General features: G+C 40.4%; 1 protein-coding gene across 1 annotated transcript in view; it reads right to left on the minus strand.

The window, feature by feature from the left end:
* Positions 1-8,482: 8,482 nt before the first annotated feature.
* LEKR1 (leucine, glutamate and lysine rich 1) overlaps positions 8,483-27,772 on the minus strand; it is a 60,576-nt gene continuing 41,286 nt past the window's right edge. The window contains exons 6-12 of the mRNA XM_074153681.1: positions 22,409-22,490; positions 20,968-21,045; positions 20,491-20,694; positions 18,595-18,688; positions 13,142-13,294; positions 11,814-12,113; positions 8,483-9,188 (exon numbers count right to left, since the gene is read on the minus strand). Of these exons, the coding sequence (XP_074009782.1) occupies positions 8,775-9,188; positions 11,814-12,113; positions 13,142-13,294; positions 18,595-18,688; positions 20,491-20,694; positions 20,968-21,045; positions 22,409-22,490 (1,325 nt within the window). The 3' untranslated portion in view covers positions 8,483-8,774. The remainder of the gene's footprint in view (positions 9,189-11,813; positions 12,114-13,141; positions 13,295-18,594; positions 18,689-20,490; positions 20,695-20,967; positions 21,046-22,408; positions 22,491-27,772) is intronic.

Here is a 27,772-nt window from a genome sequence, read left to right on the forward strand (position 1 = left end):
GGGCATGAAAAAGGGGTGGACCTCAGGTTGTCTACACGTTCATGCCTGGAGCAAACTGCTTCCACAACAGACCATGGAGGGACTCTCACAAACCTCCGCCTGCCGCACTCTCTGACCTAGCGCCTTAATTATCTTCTTCTGTACTTTGTCCAAAAGTTGTTTGCATCATTAAAGACCTTTTACACACTGCTGACTGCAGCTGGCTTTCTTCGTGTGCATAGCAATCAACTTCTTATTTAGACCAAATTGTTCTTTTAACTTTTACATCAGGGAATTCAGAAGCTTTGAGGCATTTCCAGCCTCTGCTGCAGCACGGGTGTGCAGGCACATGCCCGAAGTGGGCTCCATCTGCCTCCGCCGTCCCCCTGCGCTACACTCCGCGCCTTACGTGATGGCCAGCACGGGGTCTCGCACCGAGTCACACCAGAGAGCGTTTTCCTGCCCTGGGATAGTTGCAGGTTTCCACAAATAAGAAAACAAAAAGTGAGACTTTCCCGGGTTGCTGAAGCACAATCCTGTATCTTTCGACTTTTGGGTTGAATTCCAGCTTCTTTCATTTTTACCGTAATTAAGTCACTAATTGCATTCTGTATTTTTTCCAAATGGACTAAAATATAAATTTTAAATAAAAACTTAACATTCAGTAGTGTCAAAACAGTGTATTCTATCAACTTGAAAAACATTAAATATCATATTGGAAAGAGCAGGCTCCCCAAAACAAACCGTTTCCTGTAAATTTGTAGGTTTAAGGAACCAGCAAACCCAGGATTTATAGGTTAAAATGTCTTTGTGTCATCAATTGTGTGTTCCTGACATTTAGAAAGTGATTGATTTTTAGGAGATATAAAAATCTACACAGCTTTTGGAGCAGCCAGCATCACTCCACACCCTATTAAAAGAACAAGCACAAGTACCAGGAGAGTAAGGAATAGATGGCACCCGCAGTGTGATTCAGGACTGCTCTTTTATCCTCTAGTATGTTAGGTTATGACTCACACAAAAAGATAATAGTTAAATCTGATTTTTGAAGAGGTTGGTGCCGCGCTTAGACCCGAGACAGTGACATTTTCTGGTGTAATCAGACCTAAGTGTCACGACCAAAACGGCTGATTATTAGCACATCCATTTTGTTCCTAATTTTGTTCAGTGTGTGACAGCAAATAGAGGATAAATAAAAAAAAAAAAAAACCAAGTAGAATATCTGTTTATTCACGACCTGTGGACATGGGGATGTGCTGGCATTTCACAACCAGACGAACTGCTACGTAGGGAAGAGATGGAACCGCTCTCGTTTCTCCCCCTGTGCCCCAGTTCAGAGCTGCCCCACACACAGCGTGGCACTTCACAGTGTCACTTAACGGCCTGCAGCACAACGAGCAAGGTGAATACACAGCTCTCCTGGGGTGTGAGGGGCCAACAGTGTAAAATCTGCAATTTCTGGACTACGCAGAGGGTGGTCACGTACTGGAAATGGGTAAAGAAGGCAGGCAATGGGCACAGTGCGATGGACATCCTAATAACACAATTGATAATGACACAATTTTGCTAGCCTGCTGGTCACTTCTGCTCTGCTTTCACTTTTAATGAGTTCTCATGGAGCAGTGTACCCCCAGCCCTGCGCGTGGCCGGGGTGGGACAGCAGGCAGGGCTGGTCCCACCTCAGCACAATCCTCCCTCCAAGCTCTTCTCCACCTCCCACAGACACCTGGGCCTTTACTCCAGCTCAGCCTCAACTCCCTGCCTTAGGGGACCCCCCAGTTCTGCTTTGATTCTTCAAACCCTTGTTGTGCCAAACCCCGAGAGGTTCCTTGCTCCAGAGCAAACCCTCGCATCCCTGCAGAAGGATCAAAGGTTGCTCGAACTCCCTCAACATGGAGCCCAACAGCCGGGAGTCACTTCTTCGACACAGCAATTTGCATCAAGAAGCTCTTTAAAGCTCTCTTCAGAGAGACGTGAAACTGCCTTTGTGTCAAATGAATCACTGAAGCCTGTATCAGCAGAGGACAGGACCTGTGGAGCACACAAAAAGAGCTTTCTGCCTCACAAAAGGTATGGAGACAAGGTATAATATGCATTGTACCATGGAATCATAGAATCATTTTGGTTGGAAAGAACTTTAAGATCATTGAGTCCAACCATTAACCTAACACTGCCAAAACCACCACTAAACCATGTCCCTCAGCACCACATCTACACATCCTCTAAATACCTCCAAGGTATTTAACTTCAAGGTAACACGTACTTGCTTTTGCCAGTGAAGTGCTGGTGGATTGGTACTCGTTTTCACCGCAGAGTTACAACGCAATGCGATCGCTTAGCGATAACAGAAGGTGTTACTTTGGTAGGCTGCTCAGCGATCGCCCTTTGGCTTACTGGGAAGAGAGATAGTCACATCCTGGCACTGACCTTAATGCACCACTCATTCAAGGCTCCAGATGGAAAACTGCAAGGAGGGACCGTGTGTCGCGTGGTTGTTTCAGCGGACAGAGGGTATCTCTGGAGAGACAAGCAAAAATAATCTGCGGGAACTGGCCATGCTTGCCTGGAAGATTTTTTTTTTCATTATCTGGGAACAGTTCACAGTGCAATGCCAGATGCTCATATTTTCCATCACACAAATTATATTTCCGGTGTTAAAATCTCTTCAACATTAATCTTTTGCAGTGCCCTTTTTATTATCCTATCAAAATTAATTTCGTACTATGCTTTGAGGATGAAAAAAAAAAAAAACCCACATAAGCGCTAAGCATATTTGGTTATATTGTTTCACACCAATACAGTTGCATATGGAGTTTATTCTTCTTTCAGTAGAATACACTTAACCACCTATAACAATTAAAGACAAAATCGAACATTAAATTTTCATTATGTAAATAAGTCCCCATTTAAAATAACTAAAATTAAAGACGTATGGGTTTTGTCTGAGAAAGGAAATTTCTCAAATTTCATTCTTCTGCTCTTTCTTATATATTAAAAATGCACAGTGCTTCTGCAGCATACTGCGGGCTTTAAGGGAGACTAGTTATAAAACACCGGGAGCCAAATAAAGAATTGAAAGCAAAGAATATCTCACGGCATAACTGTTTCTTTAAATTGAAAGAAAGACAGTCCATCTTTTTTTTCTGATTGATACATTTTAATGATATACGGCATTGGGTCTGGCTCCAGTTTCTATTTTCATATACTTTTAATGCTGCTAAGATACCAAGATGCATTTTTCTGAAGTCTAATTTCTTCCTTCATGGAAAAACTCCATATGCAAGCCACAGGCTGGGATCCCAGATCATACACACCAACTCAGTTAAAGATCTATTTATCATTTTTAATGCATGAGGCACTTTATTTTGTAATATCTAATTAGGAATAAAAGCTTGATACATATGGCAAGCACTTATATCTATGACACATATGGCAAGCACTTTGATACATATGGAAAGCAGTAATTTCATCACCTGTCAAAGGAGCGGCAAGACAGCTCCATGCCACCAGAGATGGATTTGACTCTTTCTATACTATTTTCTGTGGAGAACACAGAAATTTTGGGCACCTTTCAGTGGAAAAGTGATGACCCCTAATAGGGCATAGACTGACTGCTCCAGCAAGCGACCTGGGACAGGGAGCGCGCCTGAGGAAAGCCCAGGCTCTCCTGTCCCATCTTCCCATGGGCTGGATCCGAGCCATTTCTTGTCCAACAGCCATCAGTTTGCATTTGTGACATGTGCTTGAAATAACATGCCTGGCTCTTACTGTACGTACTGTGGGCTCTGATGCTCATCAACACTTCAGTTAGGTTTGGCTTTCCCAAGGCAGCCTGTGGAGTCTCCATGCTGGGTACTTCCAGTGCAGCCCAAGAACTCAGCTCCCTGATACGCCATGAGTCCTGATCTCCTGAGAGTCCAGGCTACATGTGGGTACTTGATCAGTCTTTCTTGTTTGTTTCTGCTCCTTTTCCAGAATGAACTGGCAAGTTCCTTCTGAGATGAAGCCAAGTCACAGCTCTGAGCACAGCTAGCATCAAGGACTGTCCCCAGAAGAGGTCCTGAACTAGTCTTGCAGGATGTCCCCTATTCAAAGCTTTCCCCATCTAGACTACATTGGCCACGTCTGTCTGGTTTTATCTCCTGGGATGCCAGTCTTTAGCAAGAAGAGGACAACCCCTATATTGCAGTTGTCTATTTAGACAACTAAGAATTGCTCACTCGTTCTTCTACAGTAGCCAAGCATCACTGCGGATGCAGAACCTTGAGGCATCGCGAAAGGACTCCGCTCTTGCTTTGTATTCCAGAAACAATGTAATGGCTCCACTTGCCCTGTCCCACCTTGGCTTTGGTGGGACACCAAAGCACCTCCTCTTCCATCACACATAGATATATGTGCTTTCCCCATCAATAATGATGGCTTTGCACTCAAGAGACAGTTAGCCAAACCACAAATGACGCTTGATGCTCACACAAAGCCTTCTATAAAGCATCAGACCAATATTATTGACTCTTATTTTCACGCCCAGAGGAATCAGGCATGGCACGGTGAGCAGACTGGAGAGGACAGGAGTGGGGCAGCGCTGGCCAGCACAGCCCACAGTGCCCAGCTCAGCCTCACCAGGGCCTGGCAGAGGACGGACCTCACCACGGTCTCCTTTTCCCACCCACAAACCCACAAGTGTGACAGCAATCCCCTCACAGCTTGCAACCAGGCAATTCTGCTTCCTCCTAATGATGCTGTGCTCAACTACTGCGTGTAGACTCTCTCTGGTTAATAGTAAGACACTAAATATTTGAAACTTCTCTGAAGTGAAGACTACTGGATAAAAATAAATGGATAAATTTGGTAATAACACAGTATGTTAGCGCACTGGATGCAAACTGGCAGCCTGCTAGTGGGAATAATAATTTATGGAAAGATTTAGGACTGTACGAGCTACTATTCTTAATCAGGCAACAATATCAGCTCTGTCAAGGAGGAAACAGAAGCCTTTGCATTAGGCAAGAACAAGACAACCCGTTGCCATGGGACATTTTCTTGTAACCTTGAGAAGTGAAAGGATGGCTTACTGCCTACAGCCAGCGGGTCAGGATCCCACAGAGGCAGATTTGTTTCAAGCCTGGAGATTTTTTTAGTATTCCCTTGTGCCCTGAGTCCTCGAGTGCAAGGTTCCAGCATACGAAAAACCCATTCATAAATGACACCGCTTCTACAAGACACATTGCCTCCAGGAAGTTTTATTTCCTGACAATGTGGTGATATAATTAGGTGTCTGCATTCTCCCTGGTACTTTCTGCTGGTGCGTTTCATCCCATTACGAGAAATACTCTGTAAACTTTCCTTGACTATGTGAAATTAATTTAATTGTTTTTAAAAGCTGGTTAAAAAGGTTTCCTGACGTTTATGTATTTTGCTTATTGCTTAGCAGCAGGAGTTCTGGGTTTCTGTGAGGGAGGGGAAATAAGGGAAATACTTGTTCTTGACTTGGTTTGCAGCCATGATTTATACACTCCCTCATGCTAGAAACGTTATTTCTGTGACTGCTCTCGTTATTTTATGTGCTATTCCTCTCTCTACAATTTATGGCCGCACAGCCATTCTTTACTCCTGCTGCTGCTAAAGGATATAAACACTAAAGCAGTGGACAAGAGCCCAGATTTAAAATCTGACCTGTTTGCACGGCCCCAGCAGCACAAGGGGAGGAACGGCTGCTGCCATGCGGAATTGGGGAAATAGAGACTCTCTTACCGAAGCCACGAATTGGAGAGGGAGAGGTTGCTTTCCACAAAGAGAGGTTGCTCCAGCTGTGCTTTCAGCACAGAGACGTTACTGCGCAGTGGTGATCTCCAGCCAGCAGAACGGCCCACAGGTAAACGTCCCACCTCTTCTTCGATATAAACATTCCAACGTTAAACTCCAGATTACAACATCAGGTACCACAGGGCTCACCATGACGCCTGTTCCATAGCTATACAAGGGCGTAAAATTACATAATAGCATTTACTGGATCTACATTATTCAAAAATTCTCCTAAGACTGTAAATACAACCAAATTTCATCTAAAAATTTTAACAAAAATCTACATAATAGAGCTCTGGAGCTCATAATTTTTAGAATTGCCTCAATGAAAATTCAACTTCAGCACAGAAAGACTGCAGCTGGACAGCAGAATAACAATTTTCAAGATTGAAGAAGTCAGGATCTTTTCTAAACACAAAATCAGCATCACCACCGATCAGAGAAGGGGACCACCCAGCCATCCTCCAAACAGGCCTTTGGGAGTGCTCCCCATCCCTTCTATCTACATTTATGGAACTTCTGAAAAATTAATTTCCTGAGGTTTGTGCTCCAGTGGAATTGCTTTCACATCTTTGACATTTCCAATTTTCAACATCCTTAAGAAAAATATGAATACCTGAGCAAAGTCAGCGGGTCCTGTAGACAGTTCCCACTGTTTCCCAGTTATCTTGGTTGTGCTTAAGACTCGCTGTTGCCATTGTCCAATTAATTAGTCAATTGATATTAATGCAATCCCATTTTAGCAGAACTGGACAAGCCTCCACTGAGCAGAGGAGGGATGTGGTCTATCAGCATGTCCCTGGGCTGGAAGCTATAGCTGGGCTCTTCTGCATCAGAGAAGGCAAGCTGGCCACCAGGCCTCCTGTTCAGCCAAAGCTCAGGGAAGCTGGAAGGTGAATCATCAGGCTCAGACCTCCACCAAGCTGAGTCCGCACTCTCCTGGGGACAGTATTCGTGTTTGATTCTAACACACCCCAAACGGCTGATTTTTGGCAACAGCTTCTTTGAGAGCATAAAAGACTGTCAAGTTCAGGTCCACTCGATCTGCCAGGTGGCTGCAGAGCACCTACACCACCTCCATGCAGCAGCAGCTCCCAGAGTAACTTTTACAATACTGATTTTTTTTTGTTGCTTTTGAAATTTGTGAATTGAGGATTTTTGAGCTTTTGGATAAACTCTGCTACCACTGAAATCGGGTAAGGCTTACTGATGGCGTCAGTGGGAACAGAAACTGACTAAGATAAAGTGTGTTTTCAAATCCAGCCCCAGAGGCTAAATCTACAATGGCTGTTCCTTCCACTGATTTTACTGAATAAAATGCATTCCCTGCCATGCCATTGGGTTCAACAAAGATTTTCTAATTTTCTCCAGCATTGGAGACATGGCCTACTGCTGTCATTTTGTCACATATAGGACTATCTCATCACTCAGAAATAACGAGAAGGTGAAGGCTCACAGTGTGATTATAAATGTACTGGGGTTTATGAGAAAAGCGTCCTGTGAAGAAGCAACTCCATGATTCCGAGTGAAGAGCAAGCCCAGTCCCAAAACTTAAACAGGAGGGGGCAACTTCAAATGAAGTTGCATATGCAACTTCAGTTGAAGTATGAACTCTCAGAGCAGAGAGTGAAACAGAGTGGTATGCGCTCTCAGAGCAACCAGCTGATCATATGCACGCCCTGAGAGTCTCCAAAATATTCCTCCCTGACTTACCTCCCATGAATTTTCACTCCAAGTCACAGCTGAAGGACTCAGAAAATGAACAGTGGTCTTTCCAGCAAAGTGACTCACGGGGCACTGGGGGCGCTGACAAGGGTGAATGACCCCTGTACCTAGGGCTCCCACCCCTGCGCCGCTGCCACCAGCCCAGGAGCTCAGCCCCAGCTCCTGCCCTTGCCTGAGCTGGGTCCACATGGCAGGTCTACCTCTGCCCAGGGCACTTGCCAGGCTGACCAGGGCCTGCTTCACCACCTCTCCTTGCTTGATGACTGCTGGGCTGTCACCAGAACCTGTTACTGTCACCAAACTGACCCTGTTTGGGCTTATCTGACCAAAAAAAATTGAGCATCTGGTCACACAGTAAGTAAAATCTCAGACTGTGTCTGTGTTGCACATCGCTGTTTCTCATAGCCCACCCGGTGCTCCACGCTGAAAAACTGCCCAACAGCAGAGCTGTCTTGTTTGAAGAGCAGATACTTCTGCACATTAACAAAGACAACCAAGACTTGTCAGGGCTTTTCATGCTCCAAAACAAACCATGGCTCCATGTATCAAGCAGTAAAATAAAAATATTGATCCTCCCATGTAACAATTTTATAAACAACTCCAGCCCATCTACTTTGAAGCTAAAAAACATGCTTAACATTTTTCTGATGAAATTCAAGAGGCAACCATCTTTTGGACAAAATGTATTAAGTCTTCAACTCCTTGTTAATTAGCACAGCTTGAAGACTTGCACATAGAGGAAGCCATGTCCCTGCCAATGGCTAGACTACTGAGTGCATGGATTTGCCACATTTTCATGCTTATTGATAGATACTCCACAAGGTCTCACTGACCTAAGCATATTTGCAAATATAACACTATTCAAATAATGGCAAAAATCTGATTCTAACCAAACAAATCACATTTTTACACCAGAAACGAGCAATTAAGTTACATGGGGGAACACACAAAACAGGACATTCCAACAAAGTGGTTTGGGAAAACATTATCTGAAGTTGGCAATGATTTTAATTACACCTATTGAAGATGTGCTTGTCTTGGAGAGGCAGTATATTTTCTTTCTTACTTTTCTCAGCTTGAAATCTAGATAGCATGTAATTACACTGATATGCAATGGACAAAGAATCATTATTGCATAAAAAAATATATGAAACTTTAACTTAAAGTTGTAGAATGCATGAAATGCATTGGCTAAGATTTGACCCCGGGGTAGACAAGTAAACGGTCATTTGATGCACTGGAATGGTTTCCCATGTGCTGTGTAACTGTCAGAGCTGACTCAGTTGTCTTCTCATAACCGCAGCAATCCTGCTCCTGGGCTCATTCAGCGAAGCCGCCCTTCCTCTTGGAGGATGCGGTGGGGTTAGAGCCGGCAAGCCCACACCGCCGCTGCTGGTACGCTTACTGGAGGTGGGTGCTTTCGCAGCTCTTGCAATACCAAACTGTCCGGAGAGATTGATTTCTTTCCCAGCGCCGGGGCTTGTGCGGCTTTTCTGTCCGTAATCAGCGAGCAGGGCAGCAGAGGAGGTTAGGCTGCCCTGAGTCAGGGAACACGGCGATAACGGGAAGTTTCCACTCAGCTTTTTTAGTTCCAGTACTTGTTCCCTGGCTTGAGTCAAAGCTGCAGTCAGCTCATAGCGTTCCTCACACTCTCTGCGCACCGTCTCCTGGAGAAGAGTGTTCTGCAAACAGAAACAAACACTGGCTTTACAAAATGCCATTAGTCAAAACCTGTGCCTATTCAGCTCCTCAGGGTCAAGGCAGGGGTGGCTGGAGGGTACTGATGCACACAAACCCTTCAATACTTCCCCATGTTCTGGTTTCTCTGAGACTTGCTCAAAGGACATACATCAGCGTTTACACACCCTTCATTCCCTCAGGAGACAGTGGAAAATATGAGGTAAATTATCAGAAGTTTCTTCTGATCTCCTGCCCATCCTCCATCTAGGGGGAAACTGAGAATGCTGCTCTTGGAAAGGAAAAAGCAATGTATGCAGTTGGAGTATTACTATGCCACTTCGTTATGATAAGCTGTTCAAGAAGTTATCCTCTTATTTTTTGTGCCGGCATTCTTTATGGATTATTATTTGTCAAATCATTAAGATAAATGATTTTCAGTCTACTGGTTTTCATAAACTTTGCACTGTGATTCCAGATACCTAAATACTAAGTGACTGGTACTGGGCCTTGAGCAGACAACTGAAACTGTTTCAGTATTACAGGAGTCCCCAAGTTGGTATATTACGTGGAACTTTTTTGTGGTGCTAATTTTCCTGGTTCCAAGCTGAAACAAAAAAAGTAAATAAAACACAAGGGACAACATCACTAAATTGAGTCATATACAAGTCAGAACTACCAAAAGTACTAATGCAAGCAGGAAATACCCACTTTTTCATTCTTCTAAGCAAGCAATAGTTGCTAACATCAGGAGGTCCATGAGAATGGAAGGGAAGCAACCACAGCAGCAGTCTCTAACACAGAGTGAGAATTGAGTCAAACAGAGAACACTCTCAGTCACGCACAGCCTCATTGCCCGGACACAAACTTTTCTACTTAAACCTCCTTAGCGCTAAAAGTATGAGCTGTATGCTGGGTCAGATCGCGTATCACCTTGAAGTGAGGGCAAACATTTGTATTTGAAATTCTCAATGTGATTGTGACAGTGGGTGTATACAGGGAAGAAAATGTGTAAGAAAGATAATAGAACTTTTTTGATGTTTTGAAGAGTGAACACTGGCGTCAGTAAAGTCAGAGCACAGATCCCTTCCAACTCTGACAATTCCGTGATTCCGTGAACTGTGTTCCCACTAAAGCAGAAGATGGTAAGCTCTGTCTATCCAATAAGAGGTTACTAAAACTATTAATTTTTTGCATGTGTGTTCCCATCGAAACTTGAAAAATTATAGAGAAATTAAAAGTACCTTGCTGGCCAATTTTTTTTAGATTTTAAAATTTTACTTTGGTCAAAGCATCTGTAGCAGATGTAAAGTGGAAACACAGAAGTTCTGCTCAGGCTGTCTAACCTCTGTGCCAACTGCAAAGGAAGGAGCATATCTACATGCAGAAACAGAAATAGGAGAGATGTAAATATCCAAAAGAACTTATTCTCTGAATACCTAACTCTGCAGACAAGTTAATGAAAGAAAGTTTCCCTGCCAGTCAGATGGCCACTGACAGTCCATGAAATGATTTGGGAAGTGTTGCCTGCAGACCTGAGGAAGGAACCTGGTGCAAAGTTTATCTTAAAACCAGTTTCAATTTTCAACCACTCTTATCTGCCCATTTCCTAGTACAATTATATTAGAGGAGGAACTCTGTGTCAGAGTGGGGAAAACTAAGAACATAAGCAGAGCTGGTGGAATCTCACGATTGAGGATAATTGTGTTCCTTACTCTGCTGAAGCTCCTGCCCAACACTTGGAGAGGGCACATCTTTCCAAGAGCCTTTTCCACAGGTACAGAACAGAATGACTGCCAGCATCATTCTGATTTCATTAGCACACTGTTTCTGAACCTTTTTCAAGGAAAAAATAAATATCAACCAAAGCCCTAATTAATTTTGAAGAGTTTAATTTTCACTGTTTACCAATTTTTTTTCTGCCACTTAATTACTTTGGACATTCCAGTCTAATCTTATCTACAGTCCCTGACTTCACTGTTTTCTCATTTCTCACAGAGCAGTAGAGTGCTCTCTCCTCCCTTCCCATTATATTCCAAACATTCAGCAAATGCTTGTGGTAAGAATATCCATCAGTCAAATTTCTTTTCACATTTGATTAATTTTTATGCATTCCTGTGTTATAGAAAGTGGATTTACTGGTGGGAAGTGGGATACATCCCCATTAGCATGGCAGGATGCACACGCATACTCCCACATTAAAATATGCAATCTCTGCCCCTAAAGCTGTTCAGTAAGGTTACTGGGAGGATTGCTGCTGTCCTGTTCAAAAAATGAGAAATGTCCATGTCCTCTACCTTAAAAACACAGTGTTTTACTGTTTACTCCTGTTTATGTAGCATGATGTGAAGATAGAGACTAGGAACCAAATGCCCTGAAGGACCTGAAATTTTTATTATTTTTTTTTAAATAAAACACTAGTTAAAGTATCTGCCAAATTAAAAATTTCACATATTTTGTGACACATTTTATTTATGAAATTATGATGGACTTGTTTTATAAATCTTTTCATTTCAATGGGTTTTAAACCAGTACATAATAGGTTCAGAAAAGTAGATGTTTTGAATTATTATAGAAATCGCATGTCTCTAAGTAAAAATAGCAAGGCATTTCCTCGGTCATGTTCCTACCTCCTCTTGAACTTGACTCAAGTTGTGAATCAGTTGTGTCCTCTCCTGGGTTAATTTTTCCAGTTCATCTGACTTGTGTTTAATTTCTTTCCTCATGTTATCCAGAAATGATTCATTATTGTTCTTTTCCATTGTCAGCTGAAATTCAAGTTCAGTAATTAGTCTTTTAAGGCTCTGAATTTCTTTCTCCTTATCTTCATCTTTCTCTGCAAGTTTGGTCTGGGCATCTTGTAGCTTCTTTTCAAGAATTTCTGTCTCCATCCTTAAGCTGCTGGTGGCACTGGATATTAATCCTGGTATCTGCATTAGATTAGACAAAAATTGTGTTAGTCTACATTCAGTGGATATCATTAGATATGTAGAATTAAGTATCAGACAAACATTGATTTCAGGAAAAAAAATACAAATGCAAACATACATGTCCTCAGGGACAAAAAAATAAATGCTTTGAATTTACATAATACCCTCACAGAATATTAGAGAGCTGTAAATTAATCAAAACTCACTCAGAACGGGGAGATTAATTAGTATGTCATGATCAAACAGAAAAATAAAGGTAAAAATGGGATAATGTAACGTCTTTGTTGCAAGCCACTATTTCTTCAGGGTTTTAAAATCATAGACATATATTTGTAAAGTGAACTAAGCCAAAATGTTATTTTTATCTCTTTAAAACATCGTGTAATGTAATGAATTTTAAATAACAATATAATTTCATCAAATTTATTTGACTTCTCCAGTATTCTCAAGAAATGTGTCAAATCTTTTGAAAACTAAAGTTATAAGTACAATTTTCAATTTCTAGATAAAACTTCACAAACTGTAGGTCTGGGTAGCTGGGAATAGCCACCTCCATATGATGCAACCACCATTAGAGACCACAAAGCAGTTAATTGGCCACTGGACCTTACCCCATCACTGCTGAATTAATTTGAAAAGGAAGAAAACAGTGCAGATGGGTTTGTGACAACCTGTCATAGTCCGGAACAGTCCAAGGCCTTTAAAAACGATGTTGTCAGTTTAAAAATAATTAACAACTACAGTCTGTGGACATAGATGAACTCAGGGTACAGAAAATGCGAGCGAAGGAAGAACTTCCACACCATTTAACTAAATGGAATAATTACTTATTAACCTGCTCCATTTAAAAAAAAATGAAACATACAGAATCACAGAATCATTTAGGCTGGAAAAGACCTTTAAGACTGTATTGTATTGTAGATGATAGTAATATTGTATCATCTAGACACAGGATTACACATAAAGAAGGTTTACTCCTTCACACACTATTTCTGAGTTTACACTATCCGCTGCCACTTGTTACAAACCTTCTTCTGGAGCTCTTCATGGTCTCTCTGATATTTTGTGATCAGTTCTTGCTGTTTTTGCCTCTCAATGTCTAGTTCCACTCTCGCTTCCTCCTTGACTTTAAGAATTGCTTCTTTGTGTCGTGCTTCACCTTTAGCCAGATCAATCTCCATCTAGGGAACAAATAGTTTTTAATGATATGTAGCAAGTCATCTTAAAACATTTTTCACATTCCACACTGCCATAAATGAAGGGATGTGAAATTTGGCAGACTGAGATTCTGGGCGCTGAACAAACACATCCAAATGATTGCAACCGCTGGAGCCTGGCGAGGGAAAGCTCCCGCTTCCCGCTGGCTCTCGGCGGCACAGACTGCTCCTGCTCTGCAGGGCATCAGCGCTGAGTCACCTCCGGCAGCCCTGGGAAGATGTCTTACAAGCCCCATGGTGTTTCAAGCAGTGCTAGATGCCTAAATTTAGGCAGTTGAACTTCACGCTAAATCACTATGAAAACACTAAATTACAAAATCCTTAGCTGGTTCTTAAAATAGAGGATTACTTTGCTGAAAGCATTTGCTCTGAAGGTAAAACTCAGCTTGTTATTATTTTCAAATGCAGCAAAAATATATATTTTGCAGTAAACGACACCTACTGTGCTAAAATTAGGCTATAAGCTCTAATATTAAACTATAAAGATCTTAACTCTTTCTTACAAAATCATGTTTTATTCATGCTCTGCCTCTCAGCCTTCTCAGGGAACAGCAACTTACTCCCTTGTCAGGGAATAGCCATCTAAAAGGTTTGTCTGTCTGCTCCCAGGGACCACACTCAGATGACACATATTCCACACGTGCCATCTTGCAATTTAGAAGCGCAACGCACGTTAGCACCACGTACCGATTTTATCACACGTCCCCCTTCCCCTAAATATATTCAAAATCCCAGCAATCTAGAGCAAGGAGCATATAGAGGAACCTCCACAGAACCCCTCAGCAAGGCATCAGCAGGATGCCTGCCTCTCTAAGCATCCCCACGAGACGATGGATCATGGCCACCACGCTGGCCCCAGTGCCAGTCCAGGTTCCAGGGAGCAGTGAGGACAGCAAGGAGTAGCTCCAGCTCGTTTTAGGCTCCTGACAACACAGCAGTGATAGTACATATGTGGGACAAGCTCGGGACAAAAAAAAAGGAGAAATGTAAGTGAAAGAGTTGCAAATTCTGGGCAAAATATCCCAGTGCTTAAGGCATCTCACGTATTTAATATTGTAAATTCAAATTTGAAAATTCAGCCATAATTTCCTGAAAATAAAAGCCTGGATTCTGAGGAAATACTGAAGGCTGTATTTTGAAAAATATTTTTCCTAAACCAATACGCTAAAATTATATTTCTGCAGGCTGAATTCTAATGTATCATGCTGAAAGAATATGAAAGGCACATTAAATGTGCACAACACTAGCCTAATTACTTAAAATTATTAAAAGCAGAAAAGCCCAGAATCAGCTTAATTACAATTATCTAATTTCATACACTAATTGTGAGCAAAAGTATAACAAATCCCCCTAACTCTTTCTGGGGAAAAGATAAACTCAAAATATTTTCATGATTTTCTAAATCACAATATACCCAATCCTGGGCATGGTATAGGCACAAATCCCCCACTGAGGTTTAACTTAAAACTGGTATATTTGAAAGATCCTCAAAGTAGACTATTATTCTTATTATAGTTATTATAATAGATATATCTTCTATATTATTAGATATAGGAGTTAGGATTCTAATTGTAGAAAACCAAATTTATTAACTCTACGTATTATTACAGAAGCAGATCTGTAGGCTACTTGATTACAAAGACTAAAAAAATAAAAGCAGTAGAAAGTAGAAAAGAAAGTAGAAAAACCTGAGCACTTTTCGCATTTAACATTTGAAGCTAATACAGCTGATAACCAGAACAGGAAAGAAAATCACAGTTGATCTTCAAAGAAAGCATAATGGCTAATAATTGCTTTAAAACCACTTACACGCCCCTCATTAATTAGTATTCTAAAAATCCATAAAACAAGTGTTTACATCAATGTTAAAATCTTTTGTAAAAGAGATTTTTTTTTGTTCCATTAAAACAATTTAAAGTTTATCTGTATTTTAAATAGAAAACTGGAACACTTTATACTTATGCAATGGCACACTGACCCAAGAGAAAGATAACTTTGTCACTTTGTCACATTTCTGATTCTTTTGTCTGATGAGAACATTTTTAGAGCACTTGACGTTCACTGCATTTTAATGGCTGTGATTCCAAAGCTGTAATTGCTCTCTCTTACTAGTAGCAGTCTTTATCTTGTTTTAATGTCAGGTTGAACAATACATTGTGATTATGCAGACAGTGTGACCTCATTCTAAAATTATATCCTGCGACAGAGAGGTTAAGAAGTTTTAAAAGAAATGTAACAGATCTTAATTGCTAGTAGTCAAAAAATTTTCCCGAGACTAAATAAAGCCTTCAGACACTTATCACGTACGGAACCAAAAAAGAAAAAGACAGTAATTTTAGTCACCAATTATGTAAGGCTTAAATCAGAAAAGTCAGAGTTATTGTTCAACACTATTTTAAATTTTTCTTTCACAGAGCTTTTTTTTCTTCTTATATTCAGTTTAGGTAGGGAGTTGTGCTCATGGGAAAAAGTGGCAAATTAAAACCAAGTTTACATGCAAGGGTATTTATGGTAAACAGCTTTCCAAATCCCACTGAAAGAGACTGGCAGCTGGACTCTCCAGCCCCAGTTAGAGTCTCCAGTTCCGAACTTCACAGTATGACCCAAAACCACAAGAAAAAAGCGATCTGTTCCGCAGAGCGGAGCCAAAGGTCTCGATTCCCAAGATTACAGTTACGCAGTGAGCCTGCTCAAAGCCCAGTAGAAACAAGGAGCTGTAGCATTGCCACATTCCAAACAGCTGTGCAATTACCTAAGAAACCTATCCAATTAGCACATACAGTGGGCATACACGTTTATTTTTTAAATTAGCTGAAAGTATTTTTCCAGGGAAGACCTCAAACCCAAGTACATACTAAAAGACGACTAACAAGTTATAACTTAACTTTGTAGAATGCAGTTATACCTATTAAAGATGTGGCTAGCGGTGGGAAGCCCTTCTAACAAGAAAACCCATGTTAACAGGAGTTTACATTTGTGGAACAGACCTGGACAACACGTTCAGCACTGGCACGGCCATGGCGAGATGCTTGAAGGGTGTGCTGCCCCAACTCTGAGCTATACTCATAGTGTCGCATCCTACATCCACGGACCAGGACTAGACCTAAAAAGTCTTTCCCACTCTGTCCCCCAACCAACCCAGTTACCTCCTGAATTTGGGTTGTCCTCCTGGATGTATTGCAACCTTCCTTCCCATCTGTCGCCTTTACTTAATTTTATTTTTCGTTCACTCCATTAAATAAAGGAGAAATGGGCATGAGTAAAGGAGCACGCATGTATGGAAGGTGTATCATTCTCCCTCCCACCTTCCCCTTCCTTCTCACTGTGAAAGGAACCATCATCCAATTACTCAAAGAGCCTACCTAGGTGGGAAGGCGTATAAAAGTGACTTTGTAGGCTTTTGTAAGAGTCAATGAATAAAATAAAGGATGGGCCATTTCACAGAGAAGCCAAGTTGTAGGAGTGTGAAATCTTTTCAAATGAAATACATAGGTATTTTCACAGTAAATTTCACTGAAGTCTTTATTTTCATACTGTTCTGATTTGAAGGGAAGGTAAGTAAAGAAACAGCAGAGTCATTTGCAGGAACCTATTTGTCAGAGATGCAACTGCCTGAAAGGAACTGGTGATGCTGGAGGTCAGCAGAAAGAACAGAAGCCTTTCTCACACTAGAGGTCTGTTCTAGCTCCGGGACTTTCACTGTGCAACTCCTTTAGCTCCTTTTTTACTGTGAGAATCCTCAGCTCAAGTGAATGGATGAGCTGCTTGCCTTATTTCTGCTGCTATGTCTCCCTCCCCAGTTCCCCAGTCTAACCATGCTCCTCCACCTACCCACCGTGCTCCCTGGCCCCTCACTGCAGCCAACAGCCAGCACCACCAACCTGCTGCCGAGGTTCCCATACTGTAATCAGCTCTGTGTGCGCTCATCGAGCCGATACCCATCTCCCACTAAGCTCTTTGCTCTGCCTGTGGGCACGCAGAGCCTGCCAGGTCAGGCAGAACGAGGTGTCTCTCTACATGGAGGGGCACATGTACCCTGAACCCCAGGTTGCACAAGCTCCCCTACACCTCCAGGCTGAAAGCAATGCTCGTTCCAAGGACTTCAGATCTTGAGCTAGATGACACTGCTAATTTGCGGGTGTCATTTTCCTCTCTGGACATGTGGGAAATTGTCCTGTCACCAGCAGGAACTACGGGTTCATATCAAAACAACAACAAATTTCACGTTCACAGAGGACTTGGAAAGGATAAAACTGTCATGTTACTTCTTCACTTGACAATTGTCACGAGTGACAGAATCGTCCCAGGGGTGGCACAAACATGCATCCTGCATGCAGAGCTGAGTACCAGCCAGGATATCCACACACCCCTCGCCCTCCTTGTCAGCTGTACAGCTAACATCTCCATTGCATTCTGCTATTCAACAACTCCTGATAGCTCCAGAATTGCTATGCTACAACAGCCTGTTTGTTTAGCTCTGCTTTGGTTTGCAAACACCTGCCTTCTAAGGAAAGGATATTTTTGCTCATCTGCTTATTATTTATTTTCTAGATTGGTTTCACAAATAGCAATCTTCAGTTTCAGTTCCCTTAACCTGCACGCAGGAAGGCTCTGTGTTCTCTGCATCTTGTCAACAGTGCCCAACCTCGTTTTTACTGGGCAACTACTTCAATATTAAATATATGCTTTCCTAAGCTTCTCTGCCAGATGTGTCAGAAAAAATCCTGGGTACTGATGCACTCCCCCATGCAGAATTGTGGTTCAGGGTTTATAACCCAGACTGTCGCACACAGAACGGGGTGGGCTCTGTATGTTCACCTCCTTGGAGCTTGCATAGGACAACAGCCCGTGAGACTAGGATTTTCCTGCTGCACCCCCTTCTTGCAGAGCACACGGGGAAAGCACAGAGTTTGCAAGATGAGAGGTTCAGTGGGCTCAGTCCTTCTCCTCACACCTGGGCTTGCAGGGGACTGCACTCCTAGCACAGGCACTTTGCAAATACCCTGAAACCTGGGAAGTCCGGATCAGACCTGAATATCTGCCAAGTCTGTAAACACTCATACTAAATACCTTCTGCATTCAGTTCCAACCTATGTAGAGAGATCACCCATTAAAACCTCTTGTACAAAGAATACTATTGACATGATTGCACTTGAGGAGATAGGCATCTGGCTTACTGTACTCATTTGTGACAGCTGACTACAACTAAAAAAAAATAATAAAGAAAGAAATCGAAAGGATGCCAACTGCACATCCACTATTACCTTCTCCCTCCAGTTATCTTCTTTCCGCATCTTCTGTCTTAATGTTTCCTGCAGCTGCTCTGTTCTGTTCTGATGAGAAATCAGCATTAACTCCCTAGAAACCACAAAAACTTGTATGTAAATAAGTGCTCTGCCCAGATTGGTGGTATGCCATTTTCTTGCAATTCAGTCCTTTGTGGCAAAGGCTCGTCTTTTCCTCTTTGTTTAGTATTCTGTGCAATAAGCCCAGCAATCCTGCCTGGAGCCCAGCAGCACAGCAGTAATCACTACTTAGCATTTGCATAATGTCATCACATGCTTTATGAATTTTATGTTTTAAAGAAAATACTACAGTTGGTCTTTCTTCCACACATACATATTTAAACCTCACATATTTTTAATATTTCTCAAGTGAAACGTTGAAGAACACTGAATAAATGTTACAATGTTCAAACCAGAAATTTTTGTATTTACTGAACTTGGAATATTACTATCATTAATTAAAAAATTGTAATAGGTTCTGAATTAAAACCCCTGAGTGCTTTCCATTGTTAGAGTCACTTTTTAGTTACGTGAGGCTTGTAGAGCAAAAAGCTCTGGAGAGTTTAAAATCTTGTAACTTGGATTATTAGCAACATACCACCTGGAACAACTCATATATCTGGGGTCTAAGTAGAAGGGAAATATTCTTAAATTAACATGTAATATCTTTTCATGCCGGTATTAAAGTACAGGGAATATTCAAACGCTTTAAATATGAAAATAGCTTAATGCCTCTTGGTGCACATCACACTCAGAAAATGCTTATCTTCTCCAAAAGCCACTTTTCTGAATACATTTTCCATTGTACACAAACCAAACAAATAACGTACTGCCATGTCTTCAGTAGGGGACAGCACTTTCCTTTTTGCCAATAACTGAAAATTTACTAGCAGGACACTTAAACAGTAAAAACAAGCCTGTGGTTGTTAGGAATAAAACTGGATATGTAGATTACACTCAAACCAATTTGAAAATGTGAATTTCGGTTGGTAAGTGCAAAATTCTAAAAAACCAAAGGCTCTCAAACTAGATATCATTCCAGAAAACACAGTCCTCAGGAGCTCAGTGCTTTATTTTCCACATCTGAAAAGTAATTACAGGGAAAATGGCAGCTTCGTTGATATTTGATAACCTTCAAAATAAGACTAGACTGGTGGGAAGTTTTCCATATACTTCACTGAATACTAGACCACATCCAATAACCTGGCATATTGCAATATTTATAGCATTGTTATGGTTTGCAAGTTGCTAATAACGTAAGTTACATGAATTTAAACTCTCCAGGGCTTTTTCTCTACAAGCCTCATATAACAAATAGCAGCTACAACAATGGCAATAAATGGGTGTTTTGATTAAGCTTGAACTGAAGCCCTGGACTGCAAAGTAAGGATTTTTTTCCTCCTTTTTTTTTTTTTTTTTTTAATAGGCTTTTTTCTTTTTCATCAAGTTTTGTCTATACTGTAATAATTTTAAAAATCCATCAAATGGGTTCCAAAATTTCAGGATATAAGCTGAGGACTGCCAAGGCTTTTTGAGTTTTGCCCTAAAAGCTGGAGATGAGAGGGAGCAGTGGCAGAGCAGGACCCTTCTGAGCACAGAGGCACTTCAGAACACACAGCCGGGACCAGCAGGTCTCTCCCAGTCTGCCCAGTGCCATAGCCACACTGCTTCTTCTGCCACCTCTCCTCCTGCATCCCAACTGGCACAAACCACCTCTGGTGCTTTACAGAATCTACCTGTCCTTTCAGTAACAGTAAGAGAGGTTGAGGAACTGGCAGAGGAGGAATGTTTTATTTTTAATAGATTTCTCAAAAGACACTCTAGGCTGAACGCATAGTCACGGGAGATTACCCGTGGTGTCTCAGCTCCGATTACCTTTCTTGTTTCAACATCACCACCTCCTCCTCTGTTTGTCTAAGAAGAGCTTTAAGTGCTTCCAGTTCACTTTCTGATCGACTGGTTCTTCTTTTTAGATCATCTTCTTTCCTTTCTTTCTCAGCCACCTCTTCCTGTAAGTGTTTGCATACTTGTTGGCAAATTAGAAGAGATTCCTCCTTTTCCTTGAGCTCCTTTGTAAGTCTACAGGTGAAAATAAAAAGTATCAGCATTGTAGTTACTATATTCTAATTTACAGGTACTAAATAAGCAGAAATCATTTGTCCCTGGAAAATAGAATACTAGAAAAAAAAGCCATATATTCTTTATGAAGTTAAAACTAGTGACATGAACACAAAAATAGAAACTAAACCCCCCCAAAAATATTATATAAAAGCTGTATTAAACTAATAAATTCTTTGCTTTTGCTGCTCGGAAATCTATATGTTATGTTATGACATATAATTTCAGCCTTACCTTGACTCAGAAATTCCATTTTCATATTTCATTTTTTTCAGTTCATTTTGACAGACATCAAGTTCCGTTGACTTCACCCTAATAAAACATTTTAAAAATGTATATTTGTGTATTTGTCCAAAGAAACGATAGCCTTTACTCATACAGTAATCTGAACATCAGTTTTATTGACCTATTATCTAACTTGCATTTTCGATTTTAGTTAAAAGGCAGACAACAAAAAGTTCTGTAGGTTCTAGCTAACATTTTAAAGTAATCCAAAATCACAACTCCAGTGTCACGTCAGCCTAACCTAGGATCACAACATGCTTAACGTTGCAAACAAGAAAGTGAGATCTCACAACACATGAAAGTTGCAAGTAAGATATGAACAAATAGCAATTTAGTAGGTAAAAGGGCTGGAAACTTTGCAGGTTTCTTGTCATTATGTCATTATTTCACCAATTAATAACCATGGTTAAACTTCATATTTACATTTAAACAGATATAGAATATGTCATTTTATTAAATTGTACCCCAATTACATTGAAATTATAATATTAAATTTGGAAACCTGTTACTGTTTATTTAACTGTGTTCATGAAATCTTTTTTTCATACTCAATAGTTGTATTATCATTAAAATACTTTGTTGCTAAGCATTCCAAATATTTGCAACTTTGTTATGATCAGACCCTCTGAATATAGGAACTGAAACCAGAAAGTACACATCATAAAAGAATGAATCCTTGTTTAAATTTCAGGAAAACATACAACAAGACTGATGATAGCTGGTCTCGAGATTGGCAGTACTAGTTCATTACTCTGGAGCTTCATATTTGAAACAGTAATGTTTATTTTCATCAGTGAATTATAAAGGTTGATGCTATTTCTGAATGATTTTCCATGCTCTGTTCATTTAGGTTTTGCATACTCTTACTTGAGACTATAGGCACAACACAGTAAAATTACAAACCACAATATCATACTGGTGCATGGGGAAAAGTCACAGGAAATTTACATTTTGGGGGGAGGATAAAAAAAAGAAAAAGAAATCATAGTCACTGATTAAATACTAAAGTTTCCGATTAGTTTTATTGCACCCCTCCCTCCATCCCAAACCTACAATGTGAAATACTACTTTCCACGTACATTTTTAGTCCGGAAGTTGTATGGATTTCACAAAACTTAGCCTACACTTGAAATGAAGGGTGGGACTGGGCTGACCTAACCCTCCTCTTTGCTGTATCATTAAACACAGGGGGAGGAAGAAAGCCCTGCTCCACAGACAGACATGCTCAGTCAGTGGTTAGAAATACAGGCCATTTAATATGAAGATAAAATATTTTCTCTGTTGGTCATAACCTTCTCAAATCACCCTGATGAGCAGCACTCTCTGAAAAAAGTGTTCTGTTACAGCTTTATGCACAGCAGGGAAACAATCAAGCAAAGAGAAATCTTACATTAACAGCTTTTTGTAGTGGTCCATCTCAGCTGTTACTTTCTGCAGCTTCAGCCCAATTGTCTCTACTTGATTTGTTAAATCTGAAAACAAAAACATGGGTTTCATGTCTGTATTTATAATAAAACAATTCACTTTTATACATAATGTCTTTTATTCGCATCTCAGATATGTAGCCCCTCACTCCCACCCCAAACAGGCAGCACGTCCCAGCACTGCCCAGCTCTGAACAACGTTAAATGGCCGGCTGTGAAAAGCAGAGCTTTTTGATTTGTAACATTTGAATTGATTTATCACTGCTTACAAACCATATAAGCCGTTGTTTATGTTTGCTTATATTTCTTAAGAATAACAAATTACTTTCCTTTCAAAGGTTGGAATGTTGTTGGCACCACTGTACACTTCAGAACCGCCTTCCAACTTCTCATATGCTAGCAAAGACTGGCTTTATGGTGATAAGCTTTTTGGTTTTTATCCTACCAGGAAACATCAAATTCAACTAAATGTAAATAGGAAATGCTTTAAATCATATGATTTGTACATAATTCTGAGAGCAAAAGCATGCAGGAAGGCAGATCTGAAAATAACCTGCTAGTGCTACTTCATATAAAACAGTGACACTGACTTAATAGTACTATATATTTTGTCTTAGACTTTTAGCTAAATGTTACCCATCAGTTTCAATCAGCCACTGCCTTTTTCCAGTATATATCCCTGTTCTTTTTATCTGTATAATTAGTTTAATTATCTTTTTTTTTTTTTCCCCACTTGGAAAAAACTTCCAAAGAAATTACTGAGCAAGAGTGAAAGAACTGTTAAATATCACTCCTTCAGCGCAGTCTCACATAAATGAAAAAGTGACAAATTTACTTGCCAGCTGACAATGTAACACTTTTGATTTATTAGCTTTCAATCCTCTGAGTAAACTGGGTCTCTGCAACCACGGCTTTGCAGGACAGACGGCCCTCAGTTTGCCCGTGCAGCACAGGAGCCAAGCATTCCTGCACGCGCAGGTTACGCGCACACGCTATCCAAAAATACAGGCTGGAGGGACCACAACAGACGTCCTTACCATTTGCAACTCGATCTGCTTGCAACCTTCTGAAACAGTTATATATCAAAGAAATCTCCTCTCCTCCTCCTCTTTTTTTTTTTTTAAAATCCTAAGCATAGTCATAGCTTCAAGATTTGAAGCCCTATGAACTGATGTAACGGCACATACATTAATCTGATTCTCATCTTAATGAACATATCTAACTATGCTTATGGTCAAGGAGAGCTGGCTTTCAAGAAAGCCTAAGAATGGCTTGAAATCAAAGTTGTCTCTACAAAATAGGCAACATCATAAACTAGATGAAAAAAAAAAAACACGTATGAAAGAACATTGCAACCAATCTAGAAGTGGAAGAAAACCCAAGATTTTTCCCTCAAAATGCAACAGCAAACTAGATGAGCTGACTTCCTCTCTGAAGGTGAACAGCTACAAAGAGAACACAACCTCTCCGAGGTCTCTTGATATATCCTCAAAGAAGGCAAATCTGTGACTCCTGTTCTTAAATTTATCATTTATGACATCAGAACTCACTGAATTTTTGTAACTTTTCCTGCATGCCTATTTCAGTCATTTCCAGCAACTACTGCAACCACAGATAATCCCAGTGTGGGATTTCCTGCTGGTGATCCCCCATGTTACACCTCATCTTGCTAAACGCTACTATGTAATGGATTCCCATATTTCAATGAAGTGAAAAGGAAAGCTGGTCATTATCTCAGACTACAACCAGAAAAAAAAAAAAAAAAATCAGGAAGAGAATTATATAGGATAAAGTACACACTATTTGTTAGATACATTCCCAAACTATCAGCATCTTTAAAGAGCTTTTTAAAGAGAAAGTTACAATTTCTTTGGGTTTGACCAAGGCCTTCCAAAAGTCAGTAGAAGTTAATTATAGAAGCACCTTGTTTACCTCCTGCCACTGACAACAAAACAGATGAAATATATTTTTGTATAAGATACCATTGCCATTGTGTCTATACATTTCAGACACAAAAATATTAATGCAGTCCAGATACACTCATTTTTGCAATTGTTTAGAGACACTGCCATGTCACTAATCTTTTAACATTGAAACAGCTTCTACTCTGATTCACATCGGTCAGAGTCCACATAATTAAATGAGCAAAGAGAAGAGTGTTAATAGATATTCAAGAGAAAAAAAGCCTTTTAATAAATGAGAGTGGATTCACACAAAGTGCTGCTCATTAGAAGCCCTCAGTGACAGAAGCGAATGGACCTGGACATCATAGATCCTCAGAACAGAGTTAATCTGTTCATTCTTTTAGCACATGGGGGATGCCGACGGCACCCTTTGCTGTGCACACAGTGAGCTGCCTCACACTGGGGTCATCCACCTTTATTTTTTGTCCTACTCCGCGGAACATGAGACATCACAAAGAAGGCAATTTTTCAACAGGTTGAAATGAGCAGTATTGCTGGGAAAAAGTAAAAAGCGTGTTTATTCACCACATACAGTTTATATCAGTATCACACTGAAAAAGAGTGTGTATATATATACACACACATATAAAATCATATAGTAAGAAATCAACAGCGTTCCATGAGAACCAACAATTAGAGGAAAGGTCTAAAATGGGTTACTTCCAGTCATTATTTTTCTTATTTTTCCAATGCTTTTGCAGGGTATTAACTCATAAAATGTTAATATTGCCAAATTATATTGAAAAATGGCAAACAGCAATTCACATGGAATTTTTCCTGTCCCAGATTTGGAAATCCAAGAGTCCATAATGATATGTTATTCTTAAAAAAAAAAAAAAAAATTGTATTCTTGAGATTATGCAAGTAATTTATCTCATCTGGAAATACAGGTGAAAGCTCTGAGAGAAAAACTCTGATTTAAATTCTTTCCAATGGGAAAAGCAGCCCCTCTCAGCAGGGCCAGGGCCGTGGTGGGAAGCACAGCAAGCCCCCTCCAGCCTGCAGAACAGATCTTTTCTCCCCCCCCCCGCCCCAGGCTCTACTTCATTGTTTGCATTATGTACTCTTTTTTCCATTTCAGGGACTATTACATCTGAAGTAGCCTATTTTCTCATGTTGCTTTCCAGGTCTCCAATAATAGCAACTTTTTATCAACCAAATTTTCTGTCTCATTCACCTCGAAGTATAGCAGGCGATGCTTCATAAATAAGTCACCACTATGGTGAAGGAACAGAGCAGTGAATGGAACAGCCAAATATATGTGAAAATTCACTTCATTTTGAAAATGTAAACTCTAGCAGGTTTTGAATCAGTTTATTTGCTCCAATTGCTTTTCCCCTAAGGAAAACTAAAAATCCCATACTAAGAACTTTGTCTATCATTGGGTGACTAATTGTCCTAAAAGAAAAAAAAAAAAAATATCAGAATCAGGAAACCATACTATTTAAATAAAAATATGTCCTTAATCACTGGCCAGGCAAAACCACAAGCTTACATTTATTTCTGCCAATTTTATGGATGTGCCAGTATTTCTGCATTAACCAGCAGAACACCACAAACCCCCAAACACTTCTCATGAATGCTACTGAAGGAGTGAACACACAAATGACATGAGGATCATTTCTGCGAAGACTCTTAAAAAAAAGACACTTAGAAAACAAAACTTCCTGTAGTAGCACCACAGTGGTACCATCTCTAAAATGATTTTATGATTCTGTAATTGTACTTTTTTATCACATGCTGCTACTGTGCGTGGAGAAAAGAAAGTCACAGCAGTGACTGGGCACTCTTGGTCTATGTGTGAGCTCAGACCAGGAAAGGCAGAAAAAAGGGTTCCTGGGCAACCTCTATCTTGTTCACCCATGGCTCTTCTCCCAAGCACTTCTGCCTTTTTGAGGATGCAGCACGGGAAGAAAGAAAAAAGAGTAGTCCCCATAGTTCTGTGCTGAAACACTTTAAAAAAAAATACAAGAATACCCTACGCTTTTTTCTGTATAAAATAGATTTTAATGAAAAATATTTTAGTGTAAAGTTGTAGAACTTTCACAACTTTCCCCAGTTGTGAACCTGGGGAACCTGCAATCAGCAGTCTCATTTTTTCAGAGTGGGATCAGAAGAGAGTCACAAGTCTTTCTACACTTGACATTATTTGCATAATATCAAAACCCAAGAATATTCATGCATATTTTCCATTCCCCAGAGTTTGTCAGCAATTAATGGTCTAGAAAGAGAAGAAAACTATGAAATCACTGCCCATGTCCTTGGCATTCCTCATAGAACTGTCAAAAGCACCTTTTGGTATCCAGCAGACACGGGAGGTCTCCTGCACTCAGCAAGGCATGTCCAACTACACAGCATTCTCATGAGTTATTGGCAACTTTCAGTTTTCTGTCAAACAACATACAACTCAGAATTTCTTTTTCCTATTTCATAAAATATATAAAGAGGTTATTTGTGCTAAACCTTCACCGGGTATAATTTTGTCTTTGAAGACAGGAATTAATTAATGCAAAAACTAAATAAATGTAGCTAGATTGGTGCAAGCTAATGCTCCAGTATATTCCAGAAATTGTCTTTCACAGAATGCTATATTTTACTTTGTCAAGATGGAAATAGTCTACAAAACTTCAAGACAAGATGAACTAGAAATACACGCACACACAGTTGACATTCTGGGCATTCGGGGAATTGCATTTATTAAAAGGAGAAGGACATCATAAGCATAGATAATAATTCACCTGTATTTACTGTTACCTACTACTAATAATTAACTGCTATTTATATTCAGTTAGAGAATACTTACCATTTATATCAGACTTTCATAAAGAATCAAAATGAGCAATTAAATACATTTCTACCCAAGAGCACCATACATTGGCATTTAGACAAAAGAAGTCTCAGAAACCCATAGAGACTGCCCCTCTTCATCATATAGGAAGAAGATACTTCTAGCTTTGTGGTGAGGGATGTTTTCCCATGACTATATTGAAAAGAAATTGCAAGTGAAAAGGTCTGGCAACAGTTAAATTAAGCCTCGTACATAAATCAAGCTACAGTCTGGCAAAAGTTAAGTTAAACTTCCTTCGCACTCCGTTCCAAGTGGCATTTATTACCTCCGCAGACCAGTCCCTGCCCCATTTCACCAGAGGCGAAGAGTAGGTTCTGTACAGAGAGAGTCAGGAGAACAGCAAGGATCTGTGCGGTTCCACTTGTCCGGGCACGCAGTTGGCTGGGGGAGAGCCAAGACCTCTCAGGAAGACTGAGCCGATGCTGTCAAAAACATGGGTCTCAGCAGCAGCAGACACAGAATACTTTCCCACCATAAAAAACAGTGCAGTGCAGCAATGGCTGAGCTAGGCGAGGCTT

This window comes from Numenius arquata, chromosome 9, assembly GCF_964106895.1.
Source record: "Numenius arquata chromosome 9, bNumArq3.hap1.1, whole genome shotgun sequence".
Classification (NCBI taxonomy): Eukaryota; Metazoa; Chordata; class Aves; order Charadriiformes; family Scolopacidae; genus Numenius; species Numenius arquata.